The following is a 20,005-nucleotide window of genomic DNA, read 5'->3' on the forward strand; positions in this document are numbered from 1 at the left end:
GTGCAATCCTCAATGCTGGTGGCAGGTTTCTTAAATTGCATCTTATTTCAGTATTTCAGTATTTATCAGAGGTCGGGTTTCAAGTATAATTAGTTTGAAGTAATGGTGCTTCATATAATGTTATCCAAAGAAACAAGTGTTAATGATAAATCCCCTGTGATGTTTGTACTGGCTACTGTAAACAGGCCATCAGGGCACCATACAAACTTTATTAAATAATTAGCTGATTCTCTATCTGAGGTATTGCTGGCTGCAGATCTAATTGCTGGTGATTTTAATATCCATGTTGATAATGAAAGAGGTTCGTTGGGATCAGCATTTATAGACATTCTATTGGTGTTAAACAACACGTTTCAGGACCGTCTTTGTTGAAATCATACTCTAGATTTAATACTGTCATATGGAATTGATGTCAGTGGCGTTGAAATATTGCAGCAGGGCAATGATATCTCAGATCATTATCTAGTTCCGTGTATATTCCATATAGTTAAAGCTGTAAAGCCAACTCCTTGTTACAAATATGGTAGAACCATCACTTCTACCACAAAAGACCACTTTATAAATAATCTGCCTGATTTATCTCAATTCCTCAGCATATCCAATAGCTCAGAACAACTTGATGATGTAACAGAAATTATTGATAGTTTTCATGTGACGTCACACCCTTATAGGAACGCAAACCTGGCGGGCAAAACGCAGCTTTGCTCCACTGACTGCCAGCTATTTTTACGCTGATTGCATCAAGTAATAAAGTAGTAAAACGCAGATATTAAAAGGCAAGATTCAGTGGACTCCTTATTGATGATGTATATTTTGTACAGCCAGAATATAAACGCAATGTGCAAAGTTTCCCATTAAATGGCTTCCCATAGAAAACCATTAGAAGGAAAACACTGAAACGTTAAGCGGATTGCCTTCATATTCCCGGCCTCATCTGCTTGCCTGTGTAAAGTATGCATCATTAATGTGGTGGTTACTGAATTTGATCTTTTAATATTACTGTTTTAAATATATTTAAGCACTTTAAGTGTTTTTACAACGTTTTGTCACATTTTTTATGATTGAAATATTGTCGTGGGTGCTTAATATGGATTGCAAATGGCCAAAAGTTCCATTTTGTTCAGAAATACCTTTGTTTTATTCTTTTGAGAAGTGATCTAAATATTTGCGGCTGTGAAACAGATGAAAAATTGACACGCTTGTGCAGCAGTTCTATGGACGTTTTGCCCTCCAAGTCTTCGAGCCGGTCACGTGACTGAAAACTATAATTTGACTCTCACTTTTCTAGCACTTTAGATACGGTTGCTCCTTTATGCTTAAGGAAGATTAAGGAAAAGAGTCCAACACCGTGGAATAATGAGCACACTCGGGCCCTAAAGAGATCAGCCCGGAAAATGGAGCGCAGCTGGAGAAAAACAAAATAGAGGTATTTCGTATTACTTGGCAGGAAAGTACCCTATCCTACAGAAAAGCATCAAAAACTGCTAGATCTGCTTACTTTACGTCTCTTTTAGAAGAAAACAAAAAAAACCCAAGTATTTATTTAATACAGTGGCTAACTTAACAAAAAATATAACATCAACAGGTGCAGACATTACCCAGCAGCACGGTAGTAATGACTTTATGAACTACTTTACTTCCAAGATCGAAACTATTAGAGATAAAATTGTAACCATCGAGCCGTCAGCCACAGTATCGCATCAGATAGTGCACTATAGATCCCCTGAGGAACAATTCCACTCATTCTCTTCTATTGGAAATGAAGAATTGTGTAAACTTGTTAAATCATCTAAAGCAACTGTAACGGGGCGAACGAGACGAGAGATGTGTGGATCCATTTGCAAGCTTTATTATACAGAGACGTGGTCAAAACACAGGCAGGGTCAAAACACCAGCAAACAGGTATGGCACAGACGAGAAACAAGAATAACCCAAACCAGGTGCGAGTCAGTCAACAGCGAAAGTTATCCAGAGGGCTTGACAAGAGGGGCAATCCAGAAACATGAGCAATAGTACAAGTGAATCACAAACAGAATCAAAATGGCGAGACAACGGTAGATCCAGGAAACACATGCTAGAAAATCAGAAACAGGTTCCGTATCGCCGCTAAAACTAGGAGAGTCATAAACGCAGACCAATACACTGGAACTAAACAGAAAGGCTCGGTAAGGCAGCTAACGGCGATCTGTGTAAGGAAGTCCATGGTTTATGCAGGGTGTGTGATTGTGTGATAGTTCTCAGGTGTGAGCGTGTGATTAGTGAAATGGTTTCTGGGAAATGTAGTCCGGGGTAAATGCGAAACAGTCTGTGCAATGTGAGAGAGAGTCAATGTGATGGAGGAGTGACCTCTGGTGGCGAGCGAATGGAAGTCCATGGACCTGATTCATGACAGAAATAATAAATAGTAATAATAATAATAATAATAAATAATAAATAGGGTTAACGGGACAGACATGAGGTGCATTTATAGTTTCCTGGCTCAAAACAGGCAGTTCAATATTAGACTCATGGACTGGAACATGACATACAGTCAGTGTTGGGTGTAACGTGTGACAAATAAAAATCTTGAAATCTTGAAACGCGTTACAAAAGTAATGCATTACAGTAACGGATTACTTTTTGCTGTAACGCAGTAGTGTAAGGCATTACTAATCAATTTTCAGTAATATTTTACTCGGTACATGTTCAGTAACGCTTGTGTTACAACACACTTTTAGCCCCAATTATTATTATTTTTTTTTATTTAAAGTCGGGCTCCGACTTTTTTATGTCCCTAGGGCTGGGCTTCGGGCCAATATTCACGTCATAGTTCAGACGCGGGCCGATCCTCAGACCTGTTTTAGGCTTCTCCTTATCTTTATATTTTAGACATCCATCAATTATTGATGGAAAAAAATTGCTGCGCTGGTAGAAATAATGCTAGAGACGGACGCATCCCTCACCGGTTGGGGAGCGGTCATGAGTGGCCACCCTGCCCGCGGTCTGTGGAGTGGTCGCCATCTCACATGGCACATCAACTACCTGGAGATGCTGGCCATGTTTCGAGCACTCAAACACTTTCTCCCAGACCTAAGAGACCACCATGTGTTGGTGCGCAAGACATCCTGCATCTGTCCATTGGACAGATTACACATGTGATTCAGAGCGTGGTCACGCTGAAGACGTTCCCCTACCGTTTCGACGTAGCATCTCGTTCCCTTCAGGGAACCAGGCTTACATACGTAACCTGAGACATTTTGTGTTTTCCCCGGACTATTTCAATTGTGACCATGTAGGCTACCTGTTTACATGACTGTGATCATGATCTTTATTAATGAACTAGATTAGTCTTAAATGAGTTTATAGTATTAAAAAAAAAAAAAACTTGACTAAAGGGCAAGCTCAATAACAAATTATAATTTGGTTAAAATGTACTCATCTTCAGGCCATTCATGAGCTTGCTTCTTCATCTGAAAGGAATTTGGAGAAATATAGCATTACGTTATCCTCTGCAGATAATGGGTCCCATCAAAATGAGAGTCCAAACATTGGATAAAAGCACAATAATCCACAAGTAATCCACGTGACTGCAGTCCATCAATTAACATCTTGTAATGTGAAAAGCGGCATGTTTGTAAGAAACAAATCTATCATTAAACTGTTGCTTCTGGCCAAAATACAAGTTCATGATTCATAGTAACACTTTCTCTAGTTAAATGTCCATCTATTACTATCCTCTTAAATTTTGTTTAGAACTATTTTAGGCAGTTTTTTTTGTTCGTAAATTGTGCTTACATGGCAAAAAAAATGGCTTATCTTAGTATTTTTGTGTTGTTTATAGTCAAAATATCTACAAATTCTTAAATCAAGATACGTTTACTAGATAAGCAAAATTAAAAAAACAAAAAACAACCTATTTTGCTTAAAACAAGTACAATTATCTGCCAGTGGAATAAAATACTGGCAGATAATTTTACTTGTTTTAAGCAAAAACAATATTACGGATAGAGGACTCTGTGTGGAGTGGTGAGGATTATTGTGATGTTTTTATCAGCTGTTTGGACTTGCATTCTGATGGCACCCATTCACTGCATTGGTGAGCAGGTGATGGAATTCTAAAATTCTACAAATCTGTTTCAATAAAGAATCAAACTCATCTATATCATGAATGACCTGAGCTGAATAAATCTTCAGCAAATTTTCATCTTTGGGTGAACTATTCCTTTAATAAACAATCAATAGTGTAGCATATAGCATACAGAATCTGTTAATATGACCAACAGTTTGTCATCAATGCCTCTACCCCACCATCTGGATTTGCAAAATAAAAGAATGGACACATACACACAAACATACACAAATTACAAGACCACCATCTCCCATTTCCTTTGTTCTGATGTTTCTACAAAGAATCAGCTCTGGTGCAGGAAATGAAAAAGATTGAAGGGAAAAAGTAGCCCCAGATGAAAAGGAATATGACAAACAACGTCCCTCCTTTCACACCACAATCAAAATAGCAGCCAAGGGGGAGAGGTCATTTTACCTTTTCTCTTAGGATTCTCTTTGTTCTCCTAAAGAAGGCACCAATGTTATTTTGTTAATTAACTGTGCAAAATAAAACAGAAAAGAAAGAGATAACTGAACTGTGTCACACACCTATATTTTATTTATGTTTCACCTCTCAAACACATTAAATGCACACTAGTAGTAATACATACATGGATTGCTCTGTGTGGTTGAGTGTGGGATGAGTTATGTTAAAAATTAATATTTATGGGTACGTTCAGATTCCTGACTGTAAACCAACAGTGTTGTTTAAGTTCCAGGCCTCTGGCCTAAGCCAAACCTAAACCCTTTTCCTAAAATCCGATGGCTGATCCAGTGTAAATATTGTTCCAGGACCATCATTTCTTGGCAAAATGATGGTCAATAACTTGGTGCAGCCAGTGTTGTCCTAATTGAAAATAGTTTTACATTAAATTAAGGAAATATTTGCAATTCTGATATGGTTTGCACTAAGAAACAATGCAAAACCTCTAACTCCTACACAGTCCCTCTCAGCTCTAAACACTTCTCCATGTATTGAACGCTTCAGCCCCCTGCAATCATAATCAAGACTTTCTCAAAATGTGGGGTAGAATATAAGATGTGCATGTTGAACTGTTAGTCATGCTAATCAGTGGAGGACAGTGGGGGTGTTCTGCCCGCTGATTATGGCAATAAGTGACGCACAAGAACGACAAAGGGCCACTCGAAAATAACTTCAAAGAGCACTTCAAACTCAGCATTTACATGATGAAGTTATAATTGTAATTTGTGATGCTGACCCTTGATAAGATGGAAACAGAGTCTGTCCTGAGCAACAGGACACAACACTGAATATTCTGTCGTTACAAGGACAAGCATCAACTCCATATCATGGTGACGTAGGCATGTTGCCGATCAGTGATGTTTACTGTGTGCCACCTTGTGGGTACAACAGAAACTGAACATTAACATTGTACTTTGCAGTCCTACTTAAATCGGCACATTCATCGGTCCAATACACTTGGCATTTTGTGAGCAATTATACACTTTTGGTTTTCGACATTTGTTTTTCTTTAGCAAATGATAATGATTTCTGTGATTTGTAAAGCAGATGGCCTTAGAACTGCAAAATGCCAAGAACTTCTTCAGCAATGTCGAGGGAAATTAACAGTATTCCCTTTATTAAGAGTGTAAAACCTACATACTGTTCAAAAGTTTTGAGTTCTAGAAGATATTTTTGAAAGACTGCATTTATTTCATCTAAAAAATAAAATAGTGAAAATGGTAGCATTGTGAAATATTATTTCAATTTAAACAGTTTTTATTAGAATGTATTTTAAAATGTAATTTATCCCTGTGATGCAAAGCTGAATTTTCAGCATCATTTCTCCAGTCTTCAGTGTCACGTGATCCTTCAGAAATCATTCTTATATGCTGATTTGCATACATTGTTCATTTTATTCATTATTAATTTCTATTTCTTTCTTTCTCAGGATTCTTTGATGCATTAGAAAGTTCAAAATAACAATTTGTTTGAAACAGAAATATTTTGTGACATTATAAATGTCTTTACTTTTGATCAGTTTAACACATCCAGCTGAATAAAATTATAATTTCTTAATGGTAGGTTGCATAATAAAGAGTATATGCATTTCGTTTCTATTTTTAATGACTATTTTAGAGCATACAAAAAGAAACATTAACAACAAATGATCTGAAATAAATATTGATCATCTGGAAAAAAAAAAACTGATAGAGACAGAAGATAAGCATTGGAGAACAATTTATTAAAACGTATTTCATATTTATGTACTACTAAGATATACATGTACTTGTGAGAATCAAAGCACTGGGCATTAAAACATACACAACATTAAAGTCTTTGAGATTTTATTTTTTTAAGAATAAACTATTATTTTGCATAATAATCAAGACCTGAAGCAACAAAACACAAATTTTTAAAAGGAATTACATTCATGCAAGTGGTTGCAAACGTAAACCTTATCATGATTGATACTGTACTGTATATGCTTCATGGACAGACATTTTTATAGAGGAAACTATTCTCTTACTAGCATTGTTTATTTAACACATATGTGCAGATTTAGTGAAAACACTGATCTGTATTTCTGCATGAATGGCTCTTAGTATTGGGATCTGATCCATAATATATTTAAAATACAATTATTTCATACTAAGTATAGTTCCAACCTATTAATAAATAATTTACTGACATATCGCTCAAGACTTACTGACATGAAAATTATAATGCAACTTTATTTGGAACACTACTAAAATGTTTTTAATGACACTATTGATGAGGATTGAATATTTTTTTAATAATATTGGACTTAAAATGCAAGATATTTAAAGTTTACATGAAGTATGCTTGCAATAATTCCTCTTTAGCACAATCAAACATACTTCAGTATATCTTTAATTGGACTTCAGCACTACTTCCTCGCAATTAAAGTACAGAATTAGTTATTCCAATTTATCAGACTTTAAGTATACCAGTTTAGTATACCAGAAGTACAATTGCAGGGTATTTTTATTAAGTACGTAAATATGTAATTGTATTATACTTAGCATGCAATACATGTATTTTAAATACATTTTAGTATATTTATTGTTCACTAGGGTATTAATTAATACAAATACACCATGTTTCCGTGAGCCATGCTTGAGCTGAGATCTGAGGTGATGTGATGTTTGATAACTGTCTTAGATAAGAAGGGAGTATATGGGTCCCTAGGTTCACATCACAATATTACCAGCCATTCCTACAGAAATTGAAGTCATTTTTTTCCCACAAATATGTGCTTGCATTTGCACACACACAATAAACACACACACGTCATTCACTCAACACTGAAGTAGGATCCAGTACTTCTGTCCGATTCTGCTCTCATCTTATCTGATTGCTTGCCAAATGATTATAGCAAAGATGGTCGCCACTAGCGACAGGACAAGAGCCAGCATACACATCCTCTTGCGGGATTTTCTCTTAAAAGGAAAAAACACAATTATATACAGTCTATCAGGCGGCACAGCTGACATTAGCGTATACATCTGTTACATAAACTACCAGTCAAAAGTCTGAAATCATTTTGAAATAGAGACCTTTGATCAAAAACAGAGTAAAACAATAATATTGTGAATTATTATTATTATTATTACAGTTTTAAAGAACTATATTTGTTATATTTTTGAATATATTTTAAAATGTAATTCATTCCTGTGAATTTCCAGCTTCAGTCTTCAGTTTCACATGATTCTTCAGAAAGAAATAATTTGAATACGCTGATTTGCCCCTAAAAATATTTATTATTATTATTGTCAATTTTTTTGTGTGTGTGTGTGTGTGTGTGTGTGTGAGAGAGAAAAATTATTTTATTTCTTGGGATTCTTTGTTAAACAAAGTTCAAAAGAACATAATTTATTAGAAACAGATTTTTTTTGATAAATTGCATTACTTTTGATGCATTCACTTAAATAAAATTTAAATAAAAAGTCCAATTCAAAGTCTTACTGACCCTACATTTTGAATGGTAGTGAATAAGAAACACATTATTATTAATGTTGAAAATAGTTGTACTATCTAATATTTTTGTTATATACTGTATTATAAATAATTGCAGCCTTGTTGATCATAATAAACTTGTTTCAAAGCACAAAAAAATAAAATAAAATAAAAAATATTTATTCCAATTATTCCATGTGTGTGTGAGTGTGACCCTGGACAACAAAACCAGTCATAAGGGTAATTTTGTTTTCGAAATTGAGATTTATACATAATCTGAAAGCTGAATAAATGTCACATGTCTGTGTGTTGATTTTCTGTTGTGACCTAGTTTTTGCCTGTGTCTTGAGTTCATTGTTACCACCTGTTGTGTCATTAATTATCCCATTAGTCCCTGGCTGTGTTCAAAATGGCATACTTGCTTACTGCGTACTGCCCAGTACACAGTGCATAATGCCTTCTATTTTTTTAAAGAATAGTGTGTGAAACAGTATACAATAAGCAACAAATGTTTCAGAGTAGTATGTTTAGTTGTCACATGACAAACACAAACATTAATTCAGCACAGCTGTAAAGGTTGTTATCTTACAAACAAATGTGCTACTATTCTTTTTACAAAGGCTTGTTAATAAGGCTTCATATTAGTAAACAATGCTATATTGCCCAGTTGAACTCATTTCATAATTGAATAACTTTGCATAGGCTATTGGACTGAACTGAATGAGCTGTCTTTAACTGAACAATGATATTTTTGGCAGTTACACTAATTGGAAAAAGTGATATATTCTAGTTACACTAAGTGCAAATAATGATAAATTCTGTTTACAATAAAATAGCAGCATTTTCTTTAGCAACAGGTATGTAAATAGTAGTTAGGTGGCAGATATTTATTCTTCAGTACTGTACATTATAAAACAGTATGCAATAACATATTAGACAACAACATTTTAGTGTAAATTATCATAGATTTTATTTGATGAACGCCACTTTATTGGGACAAAAACCTACTAACAGCTAAGCACACTGCATTATTAATGAAGCGTTTCATCTCCACTTTTCAAATATTTACTTAATTTTTTATTGCGAATAAATGCCTTTCTGATCTGGTATGTGATGGGAAAAGGAGTGGCACGAGTTTGACAAAAGCCGAAATCGAACTCGTATCAACAGCAGCTCGTATCTGTTACTCTCTCCGCCACTGATTCTACAGAAATACACGTGTCTTCTGCAGAGCTGTTTATCACAGGCAGGCATTGGTGGGCGGAGTTAATGTAAATAGCCTCTGACAACAAATTGGTCTATTTGTCCTTAGAGTAAATACACTCCATTTCTTATTAGAGCTGTTTGCATCGGAATTTAATTCTGTTTGCTTAATTGAAATATTAATTCTAGTTATATATATAATATTACTGCAATATTAATATTATTAAAGCGCTATAGAGATAAAGGTGACGTCATTTGACTTGATCGGAAAAGTGCCGTAGAGATTAAAGTACAATTTATGTCCTACAAATGATATTGTTTTTAAATGCACAGCGATAGTTTGTAGATTACATGTATATGTATAAACGTGCATATACAAGTGTAACATTTATAATTATTATTCCCCGCCTCCAGTTCACTCACGCGTTTGAAGATGAAAGGTCACATGGTGTGCGTTGCATTCTGGGAAACAGTACTCCACGCAGCGTCTTCAGATGCATACATTAAATGTAGCAGGTAATCCGGGCATTCCATGCATACAGAAAATGCACATACTATTCACAGTATTCACACAGCATACTGCAGTATAGTAGGAGTTGTATGATAGTATGCCATTCAGAACACAGCTTCTGTACTGATTTCAGTATACTTGAGTTATAGTTAGCAGATCCTGGCAAATATAGTAGGTCATCCGGGTATTTCATGCATACAGCAAATGTGCATACTATGAGCAGCATACATACTGGATGCTGCAGAAATAGTAAGAGTAGTATGATAGTACGGCATTTCGAACACAGCCCAGGACACTGAGATGAGCGCCAGAGACAGATCCCCAGTGAGGACCTCGCCACTTAGACAGCCATCGGGAAAGACCACTGGAACCAGTTGAGCCCTGTGACGAGTCGGCTGCCTCCCCCCTGTCTATCATCACCACCCCGTCCCGTATTCGCCGCCCTTCACCAGGCTCCCGACGGGAGTGGGTGTGTGAGAGGAGGGGCGCTGAAACAGCCAGGGCTGGCGGCGTGTGATGAGGCGCACCTGACGTGAGCAGAGCCTCATCACCGCCGCCGTTTAAACGCCGAGCGCGCCTCTCCTCGGGAGACCGGTCTCTTCCCGTGCATGCACGCTGGTGTCCTCGTGGGTCCAGGAAGGGAGCGTCGAGGAGGACTGCCGCACCCGTTAGGCGGCTGACGGGCTAGGATGCCGAGCCGCCGAGTCCCCCAGAAGTGCCGGGATCCCGAAGATGGACGAAGCCGCGCCAGAGACGCCGCCGCCACTCGCTCCCGGCCCCGAGAGGGGAGCGCGTGCGGCCACCGGACTCCGCCCCTTCCCTGGACCCTTCCCTCCTGAACACTGCCCTCCTGCACAGCCCCGCAGCACGACGAGGACACCAGATCCCCGTTTATTTTGGACACTTTTCCCCCTTTGGACACTTTATTTTGATATATTGTTTAATAAAACCTCTCCGAGGCTTGACGCCACGCCCACTGTGTCTGTCGTTGGCTCCTCCCGCCACAGCCCTTACAATCTGACTTTGCTGCAGTTAGAATTTAACTGCTGGTTCGTTTGGCCAGAGGAGAACTGGCCCCCCGACTGAGCCTGGTTTCTCCCAAGGTTTTTTCTCCATTCTGTCACCGATGGAGTTTTGGTTCCTTGCCGCTGTCGCCTCTGGCTTGCTTAGTTGGGGACACTTCATTTCCAGCGATATCGTCGACCTGATTGCACAGATACTATTTAAACTGAACTGAGCTGGATGATGACATCACTGAATTCAATAATGAAATGCCTTTAACTGAAAATCTTTTTTTTAATCTTTTAATTTTACATTATTGACACTATTTTCCTTTTTTGATATTGTGCAGTTGCTTCGACACAATTTACATTGTTAAAAGCACTATATAAATAAAGGTGACTTGACTTGACTTGATCACGGAGATTTGATACAAGCTTCAACACAGTCGTTTGAACCAGTCTGCTTCAATAGAGTAAAACAGGCTTCGGAGCCTCAGTGTCAAATGTCCCATCTCTACTTTTTTGTTTTGTTTAATTTTTACTATGCACCTTCCCCCCGTAAAACTTCTCTGCCTGGAGTAGGGAGATCGCCCGCTGGAAGCTCACACCCTGGACTTCATTCAGCTCGCGTGCCTTACTCACTATCCAGACCGCTCGCTCTGGCTGGTGTGATAAAAAAACAGTCGGTCTGTTCCAGCGGGCGGTCCTAAAGAGGATTTCGCCACCTTTGTGGAGTGGGTGCTGGTACACAACGACTTTGCGTTCACCATCGGCCCTGTGGAGGATGACTTCGCCACCAGCCCCACTCCACCACTGCCAGAGACCAGACCACCACCAGTGAATGATGCAACAGAGGTGTCGCACGTGCCCACCGCAGACCGAGGAAGTCAGCTTGCTTGGTCAGTTGTCGACCTGCCTGCACCTGTGGCTTCGGCTGACTCCTCCTTCATCCTCAGTCCCACTGGCTCAGCCTCTGCCCTCAGGATTTCTGATTCCTCTCCGGTCGCTCGTTGCCGCTGCTTCTCCTCGGTCTCCACGACCATTGGCTGCGCGCGGGCACATCGGCTCCATCTCGGTCTCCATCATTGGTGGCTGCATCTCTGTCGGTTGTCCCCAGGGTGTCTTCTACCACCAAGTCATCGGCTACTCTATGGCTCCTCCTGCCATCGACTCTGCCCTGGGGCCTCATCCTGGCTGGCCTCTGGCTCAAAACCTGGCTCTTCCTGCTCCTGGCTTCCCCATGGCTCCTCCCACCATCCACTCCCCCATGGACTTATATTTTGTACTGTGTATGGTTTGTCCTCTCTCCTGCTCCACGCCCTCCTCCTGAGCCCCCACCCTCCCTCCTCAGTTTGAACTCTTTACGGCGTGAGGACACGCCTTCACGGGAGGGGGCGATCTGTCACGTCTGTGTGTTGATTTTCGGCTGTGACCTAGTTTTTGCCTGTGTCTTGAGTTCATTTTTACCACCTGTTGTGTCATTAATTATCCCATTAGTCCCTGTGTTCTTAAGTCCTGAGTTCACCCCAGTTCAGTTGCCAGTTATTGTTTGTTATGTGTGTTGCGACTACCCTGAGTTATTTCCTTCTATTCATGTGGATTATAATATTAAAATACTTTATTTTTTAATTATCCTCATCTCATCTTCTTCCTTGGAGTTCCGTGACAATAAATAATCTTTCCATTGATGTATGGTTTGTTATGATAGGACAATATTTGGCGAGATACAACTATTTGAAAATCTGGAATCTGAGGGTGCAAAAAAAATCTAAATACTGAGAAAATCGCGTTCAAAGTTGTCCAAAGTTCTTAGCCATGCATATTACTACACAAAAATTAAGTTTTTATACATTTACAATAGGAAATTTACAAAATATCTTAATGGAACATGATTTTTACTTAATATTCTAATGATTTTTGGCATAAAAGAAAAATCAATTTTGACCTGTACAATGTATTTTTGACTATTGCTACAGATATACCCCAGCGACTTAAGACTGGTTTTGTGGTCCAGGGTCACATATGTCCATCATGGCCTGATACCTGATTATAAGCCGCCCGCTGGAGTTGTTCGGATCCTCGCTCCACATGCACCTCTGCACTCTCCACATTGGCTTCAATGCTATCTGTGAATGACAATAAGAGGAAAGCAGGCCTTAAAATCTGTGAACAGCTGAATCTGTGCAAAAATATGAGTTTAAACGAAGCTCTTCAAATCTGGTTGGAGAGAACTAGACTAACCTATCATGTCACCCTGGTCATGGATCATGACTGCAAGGTCCTTGAAGATCTGATTCACATCCATAATGTCTGACTGAATCAAGAATCAAGAACAGAAAGCAGTTGGGACATTGTACTACAATCCATGTCTGAGAATTACCATGTAATTACCATTAGCAAAAAATGTCAATATATTTGAAGACATCTTTTAAAGAAAAAAGCTGACAGTTTATGAAAGGCTAGTTTGAATATTTATGAAAAATTATCATTTTTGTATGCTGATGTCATAAAGGAAGTGCTCACCTCCAGCTGATGGATATTGGTCTCTCTCTCTTTAATAAGCTCAAGGTCCTGTTCGTTGAAAGGCTCCTCTTCTGTCTGCATACTCCACCCTTCATTTCTTTTCAAATGAAAAAAGCTATTTCTGCTTTCATATTTCTCACCAGACCCATATTGTTCTGATTCATATCATATCAGTAAATCATCTTGGAATATGTATTACATGTTTGTTTTTTGCATTTTAATCAAAATCAGGGTACATGAGGGCAATATTTGATCCTTGGGTTTGACTTAGGGTCAAATGAATTATGAACACTGCTTGAGGATTAATTTTTAGATTTTAGACATTAAGCTATTAAAAATGACAATTCTATCATCATTTACTCACTCTCATGTCATTTTAAAGAGCAAGAACAAACCTCAGATGTGCTTGTGTGACACGTGGGAGCCTTATTGGTTCTTGACTTAGTATTCTCAAAATACTTTTGAGCGTTTGTTAATCATATTTAATGTGCTCTATCCACTTTATTTTTCAAGTAAGCCGTTTTCTGTGAATGTGTGACATTTCTGGATCATTAGCCGCTATAGGGAAATAACGAGAAGAAAAACAATGTACAGTAAATGGTAAAACGTTTTGTAGTTTGCACTACAAGCATAATTAAGAGACATAATTAAGATACTACTTCATAATTAAGATAATACCGTTAAAATAACATGGTAAGACACACTAGTTTGCAATATCAAGCAGCAAAATGAGTTTTGTACAGCTAAAATTAGTTGGAAACGGTTGACACCGGAAGCCAGACGCATTACATTTATAAATGGTCGCACCTGCTCTTACGGGACAAATAAGGCGAATATGTGTGTTGTGCAATGTTTGCATGCAAATAACAGCATTTAAAAATAATAATAATAATTTAGTGATGGGCAATCCGATTCTTTCTGCAAAACAGTTCTTTTGGACAGTTCATTTCAATGAACCAGCTCAAAAAATGTTTCACCAGTTGTTTTACGTCTTAAACTAATTGCGTCATTATTATTATTATTATGTTTAGACTAGACAATTATGTTGGAATTAGAGGAAGTGCACTGGCATGGTTCAAATCGTACTTATCTGACAACCATAAATTTGTGGTAGTAAATGAAGAGGTATCATACCAATCACAAGTGCAGTATGGAGTACCTCAAGGTTCAGTACTTGGCCCCTTACTTTTCACGCTTTACATGTTACCCTTGGGAAATAGCATTAGGAAACATGGTGTTAGCTTTCACTGTTATGCTAATGATACCCAGCTCTATATTTCTTTGCGACATGAAGAAACTTGCCAATTTGCAAAACTAACGGAATGTATAGTTGAGATCAAAAACTGGATTACTAGCAATTTCTTACTGCTAAATTCTGAAAAAAACAGAGGTGTTAATTATTGGACCAAAAACTTTTGCATGTAATAACCTAGATCACTGTCTAATACTTGATGGCTGCTCTGTAAATTCTTCGTCATCAGTTAGGAACCTAGGCGTACTTTTTGATAGCAATCTTTCCTTCGAAAAACATGTTTCTACCATTTGTAAAACTGCATTTTTCAATCTTAAAAATATATCTAAATAACGACCTTGTCACGAATCCGGTTCGTGGTCCTTTGTCCAACTGCCACAAGAGGTCGCCTCTTCATCATATTGGCTCTCACACAGACTGTCATATATTACCCTGGACTGCATTTCCCAGCATTCATTGCACACAAGTACACACAGCTGTCTCAATCACACGCTCACACCTGAGAACCATCTCACAATCACACACCCTTTATAAACCATGGACTTCTTTTCACATATCACCATGTATTGTTCTGTGTATAGCACTCTCCAAGTGTTAGCTGCCTTACCGAGCCATTCTGTGTTCTCTAAATTTAGTTTATTTAGTTTATAGTCTCGTTTCCTGTTTCCCGCCCTTGTATCGTGGATTTACTTGTTTGCTGGTGTTTCAACCCTGTCTGTTATTTGACTGTTTATTAATAAAAGCTTGCAAATGGTTCCGCACGTCTCACGTCTCGTTCACCCCGTTACAGACCTATGCTCTCAATGTCAAATGCAGAAATATTAATTAATGCGTTCATGACCTCGAGGCTAGATTATTGTAATGCTTTATTGGGTGGTTGTTCTGCACGTTTAATAAACAAACTCCAGCTGGTTCAAAATGCAGCAGCTAGAGTTCTTACTAGAACCAGGAAGTATGACCACATTAGCCCGGTTCTGTCAACACTGCACAGGCTCCCTATTAAACATCGTATTATATTTTAAGATCTTGCTAATTACCTATAAAGCCCTGAATGATTTGGCACCTCAGTATTTGAGTGAGTTCTTATCGCATTATAGTCCTTCACGTCTGCTGCAATCTCAAAACTGTGGCCATTTGTATATACCTAGAATATCAAAATCAACTGCGGGCGGGAGATCGTTTTCCTATTTAGCGCCCAAACTCTGGAACAATCTACCTAACACTGTTTGGGAAGCAGACACACTCTGTCAGTTTAAATCTAGATTAAAGACCCATCAAGCGGAGACTAGGACTACTAGATGAGCCCCAGAGACTGATCCCCAGTGAAGACCCTGTCTCCAAGATGCCCATCGGGACAAGACTACAGGAACCAGATGAGTCCTTTGCACAATCTGACTCTGCTGCAGCCTAGATTTAAACTGCTGATTTTGTCTGGCCAGAGGAGAATGACATTATTTTGACAAACTATTTCCCCGTCTAAATACTGTAAAGCTGATATAAATCCACCCAGCTTTATATCAAGCTGATGTAAAGCTGCTTTGACACAATTTGTATTGTTAAAAATGCTATACAAATAATATTGACTTGACTCATTAGTACACTCTATCATCCCCACGGGTGAAAATTCATGCTCAAAAACAAATTTCAATAAAGCTATGTGTATGTAGCCGATTTACGATTTATATTTCCAGTATGTTAAAGTTTCTTCTGTTCTGGAGCCCTGCTAAGAAGAGTTTGCAAAATCCAACTTTATATCATATACTCTGGGATATTTCAAGTCAGAGTGATTATCAGGCACGTCCGAAAGTGATTTTGATTGAGCAGCTTGTGGATAAATGTTGACTCTAGACATGGACTGTTTTAAACAAGTCAGTCCAATTTGTTTGGGTTCATCCAGTTCACTAAAAAGAGCTAGTTCATAATAAAAATTTGATCACGAATATTAAACTGAAATAAACTGCTTAATATGGATTACTTTTACAATGTCTTTATGAAATGTCAATGTCAATGGAACAATCCAGAGGTGAGTAAATAATGACAGAATTATCATTTTTCATTCTTCTCACAACTGCGTCAATTTTGAACACAAAACAGGTACTCCTATGTCTCAGTGAATATGATGAACCTACTTTTCAAATGTCACAAGCTGTTCATCTTGATTGAGCTCATCAACCTGCAAAATGAAAAGGCTTTTTTATTAAGGAAATGGCAAACAAACATAAGTATTAGATAATTTGCAAATATATAGTTACGTGGAGTCTGGAGCCAGCTCGTGCCCGCGCCACTGATTCACGCTCCCTCTCTGCGGCTCGCCGCTGGACCACTTGGAAGTTGTTGAGGGCAGCTGAGAAGTCATTCATCAGACGGTCTTTCTGAATCCTCTGCTGCCGCTGTGTGAAGAGAAGCATTAGCATGACCACATCTGGCTAATATGAGGCCAGCTGCAAGCTGGTATGAGGAAGTGAACTCACCTGTTCTGAAGGAGACTGTGGCTGTGGTAGAGAGCCCAGGTCTTTCAGATGTCTGTTGGTCTCTTTTGCTAACTGGTTTGTGTAGTGCTGCATTTGCTGGCTGTTTGCAACATACAGAGATGTTACTATTTATAAACACTCTCTTAATTTCATACCAAAATGAGCAGATGCTAGCTGAAATAGAAAGGCTGGTAATTCCCACACTCTATGTATCCACTTTGTGAGAGATAATAGCATAGATAATAATATGACATTAATCATATTATTTTTACATAATACAATTTATTATTTATTGTTACAATTATAAGGCCATTTAAAATGATTATGCAGTGTAAAAAGCTTTCAGAATCTTGCATTAATTTTTAATGCATATTTAACATGAAAATATTTAAATTGTTTTTATTGAATAAAAGTAAATTAAAAATAAATAAAAATAGCCCAAACTTTGCTGAAATTAAATTTTTGAACAAGTATTAACTTGATTAATAGACTTAAAAGATATTACGCAAAACACATGACTTCAGCTAAAGTATCTGTATCAGTAATGGAGGACTTTTGCCGAATGTAGTATCTTTTTCTTTCTTTTTTTTCTGCAAGATGGGAGTAGTACAAAACACATTTTCTTTAAGGTGTACCTGTCCCGTATCATTATTTGAGTTTGCTCAGTCATTTCACACATGGGTCAGATAGTCACTTCTTGTCTAATTGCATCTTTAACACCCAAGTTTAGTCATCTCTGACCAGGCTCTGTGTTCACTTTAAAATTTGTGTGTAGACACATTACCACATAAAAAATGAATACACAAATGTGCCCCTAGCATCACAGGTGGCTCTGATGCTGCTTTGCTTCTGTGTACAGGAAAATGAGATGCAGCATCAGATCAGAATATAGTATGTGAGACAACACAACGGATGCAAGAATGGATGGAGATATAACTGCACTCACAGTCTGTCCTGAAGTTCTGGTGTGTCTGGTCTGGTACCCAGCTGGAAAAGCATGCTCTTGATTTGACCAGCTATGCACATAAACACATGCGATGAGACATTATAACATTAAATCATGAGAAAAGACAAAAATATTCAATCACAATCATTCAAAGTGTGTTTATTAAGAATACAACAATAAATAACTTTAATGACAAATACAATTTCTCTCCAAAGTGTGAGTTTCTATGCATCTCCTCACTGTTTTGTGTGATTTTCTGGATGTTTGAGCTGCATGTCTGAGTGAGGTTGTTGAAATCTCTCGGCTGAGAGTGACTGCTGTCCATCATTCTGTAAGACATGATGACTACAAAACAACAGCTGTTTACATCAGATGACATTCATTAAATCATATTGACAATGTTAGTGTGTTTACAATCATTTTCACTAATTATAACAGATAATTATATCCCTTGTTGATTTTAAAAGATAAAAAATGTAAACCATTAAGGCTGAGCAAATCTAAAAATGCACTACGCAACGCAATAAGACATTTCATATGGGTTCTAGCTGAGCCAGATCAAATAATTACTATAATTAATCTCATGATGTCATCTGAAATGTTTCAACAATACTTGCAATAATGCCATCGTTTCAAAAAAAGAAACAGTGAGAATGAATCGCATACCTGTGATGTTCAGACGCTCTTCTCTCACAGAAATACAGTAAACACACAGAATGGCAAAATAATATTATCGTAGATATTGAGTGGGCGGGGCTTACTGAGCCGCTTAAAATAATCATTCTTATATTTTTTTATTTTCCATTTATTTAGTCGGTTTAATATTTATTAACGATATTATTGTGTAAATTATTGCCTAGAACCTTGCTAGAAAAAAAATACAAGCGCGTCCCTGTCAAATGATATGTGTTACTTTTCTCAGCGCTTTTGGAGGAGGTCCAGTCACAGTGGTTTATGATTACTGAAGAGGACAGTGATATGATTTATAGTGTTTGTGTCAGATTTCTGTTTATATGTCAAAGAACACACACTGGAAAAAAATATATGAATGTAAAACACACACGTTTGCAAATTTCTCCAATAAAGACAAAAACCTTTCTAAATTTGAATAAGGGTCAAAGAAGGGTTCTGCTGTTTGAGCCACCATGCGCCCTCTGGAAGAAGAACATGGTTTCGCCTGCTGTTAGAAAGCAATATATTCCACCAGAATATCTGTTCTTTAGAATGATGGCTGGATTCACATTAGACACAGTTCATGTGCGTCACACTCATTTCTCCTCTTTTCCAATGCACTTTTCTTCTTCTTTTAGGTTCCAGGTCTTGGTCTTCTCTGCACTATAAAATAGCATATATAATAATAATAATATAGCCAAATAAAAAATAATATATTAAGTATAAGGCCCATTATTTAAGTTGTGGTTTGTCCAAACACTGAGCGAATGGAAATAAGCTCTTTGGCAGTCAGATTCCTGTCTCGTGACTTTTGTAGGATAATACACACACAAGCCTCTTCACATGACTTCAGTTACACTGAGGCCTCTTACTAACTGAGGAGTGCTTGTGCTTAGAACCCAAAGTTTATTTCTTAACCTAAGGGTTACAAAGATTCAACTATTGAAAAAAGAGAACAATAATAATAAACTTGCTGTAAAAAGGCTGGTTCTCAGCAATAAGATTGTATTTATTGTATTAGGCTAGATTGAATTTTGCATTCATTTGCAGTTCTCAAGAAGAGTATTGTTCTTATTGCCTGCTCTTATTGCTCTCATGTCCTATATTGTGTAAATTGGATTGTCGCCTCTTACCATAAAGATGATCATTGTGATATTTATTCAGCATTATGTGCTTGTATTATGCCAGCTGCAACTAACCTGAGTTTATAAATATGGATTATAGCTGTGTTAATTAGTAGCCTAATAGATGTTGCAACAACAAAATTTACATTCACCTTCATGTGATATTTATTTATTTTTTAATTCAAGGACAAGTGAATGCATTTTTATAAATCACAAAATGTGGGGTTGGTCTAGAAGTCTGTCCCGGACCCTGATCCTCAAAGCTAGGGAGAT

The 20,005-nt window shown here is 37.7% G+C and overlaps 1 protein-coding gene across 1 annotated transcript; it reads right to left on the reverse strand.

Moving 5' to 3' along the window:
• Positions 1-6,173: 6,173 nt before the first annotated feature.
• Positions 6,174-18,635, reverse strand: LOC306877737 (syntaxin-12-like). Its single transcript, XM_079429675.1, has 10 exons — positions 18,603-18,635; positions 18,177-18,281; positions 17,937-18,006; positions 16,991-17,090; positions 16,772-16,909; positions 16,649-16,692; positions 13,268-13,364; positions 12,986-13,058; positions 12,788-12,870; positions 6,174-7,512 (listed from the first exon to the last, which is right to left on the reverse strand). The coding sequence occupies exons 2-10, from the start codon at positions 18,274-18,276 to the stop codon at positions 7,420-7,422; spliced, it is 798 nt and encodes a 265-aa protein (XP_079285801.1). The 5' UTR covers positions 18,277-18,281; positions 18,603-18,635; the 3' UTR covers positions 6,174-7,419.
• Positions 18,636-20,005: the final 1,370 nt, after the last annotated feature.

The sequence above is a fragment of the Barbus barbus genome (assembly GCF_936440315.1).
Source record: "Barbus barbus genome assembly, chromosome: 12".
NCBI classification, from domain to species: Eukaryota; Metazoa; Chordata; class Actinopteri; order Cypriniformes; family Cyprinidae; genus Barbus; species Barbus barbus.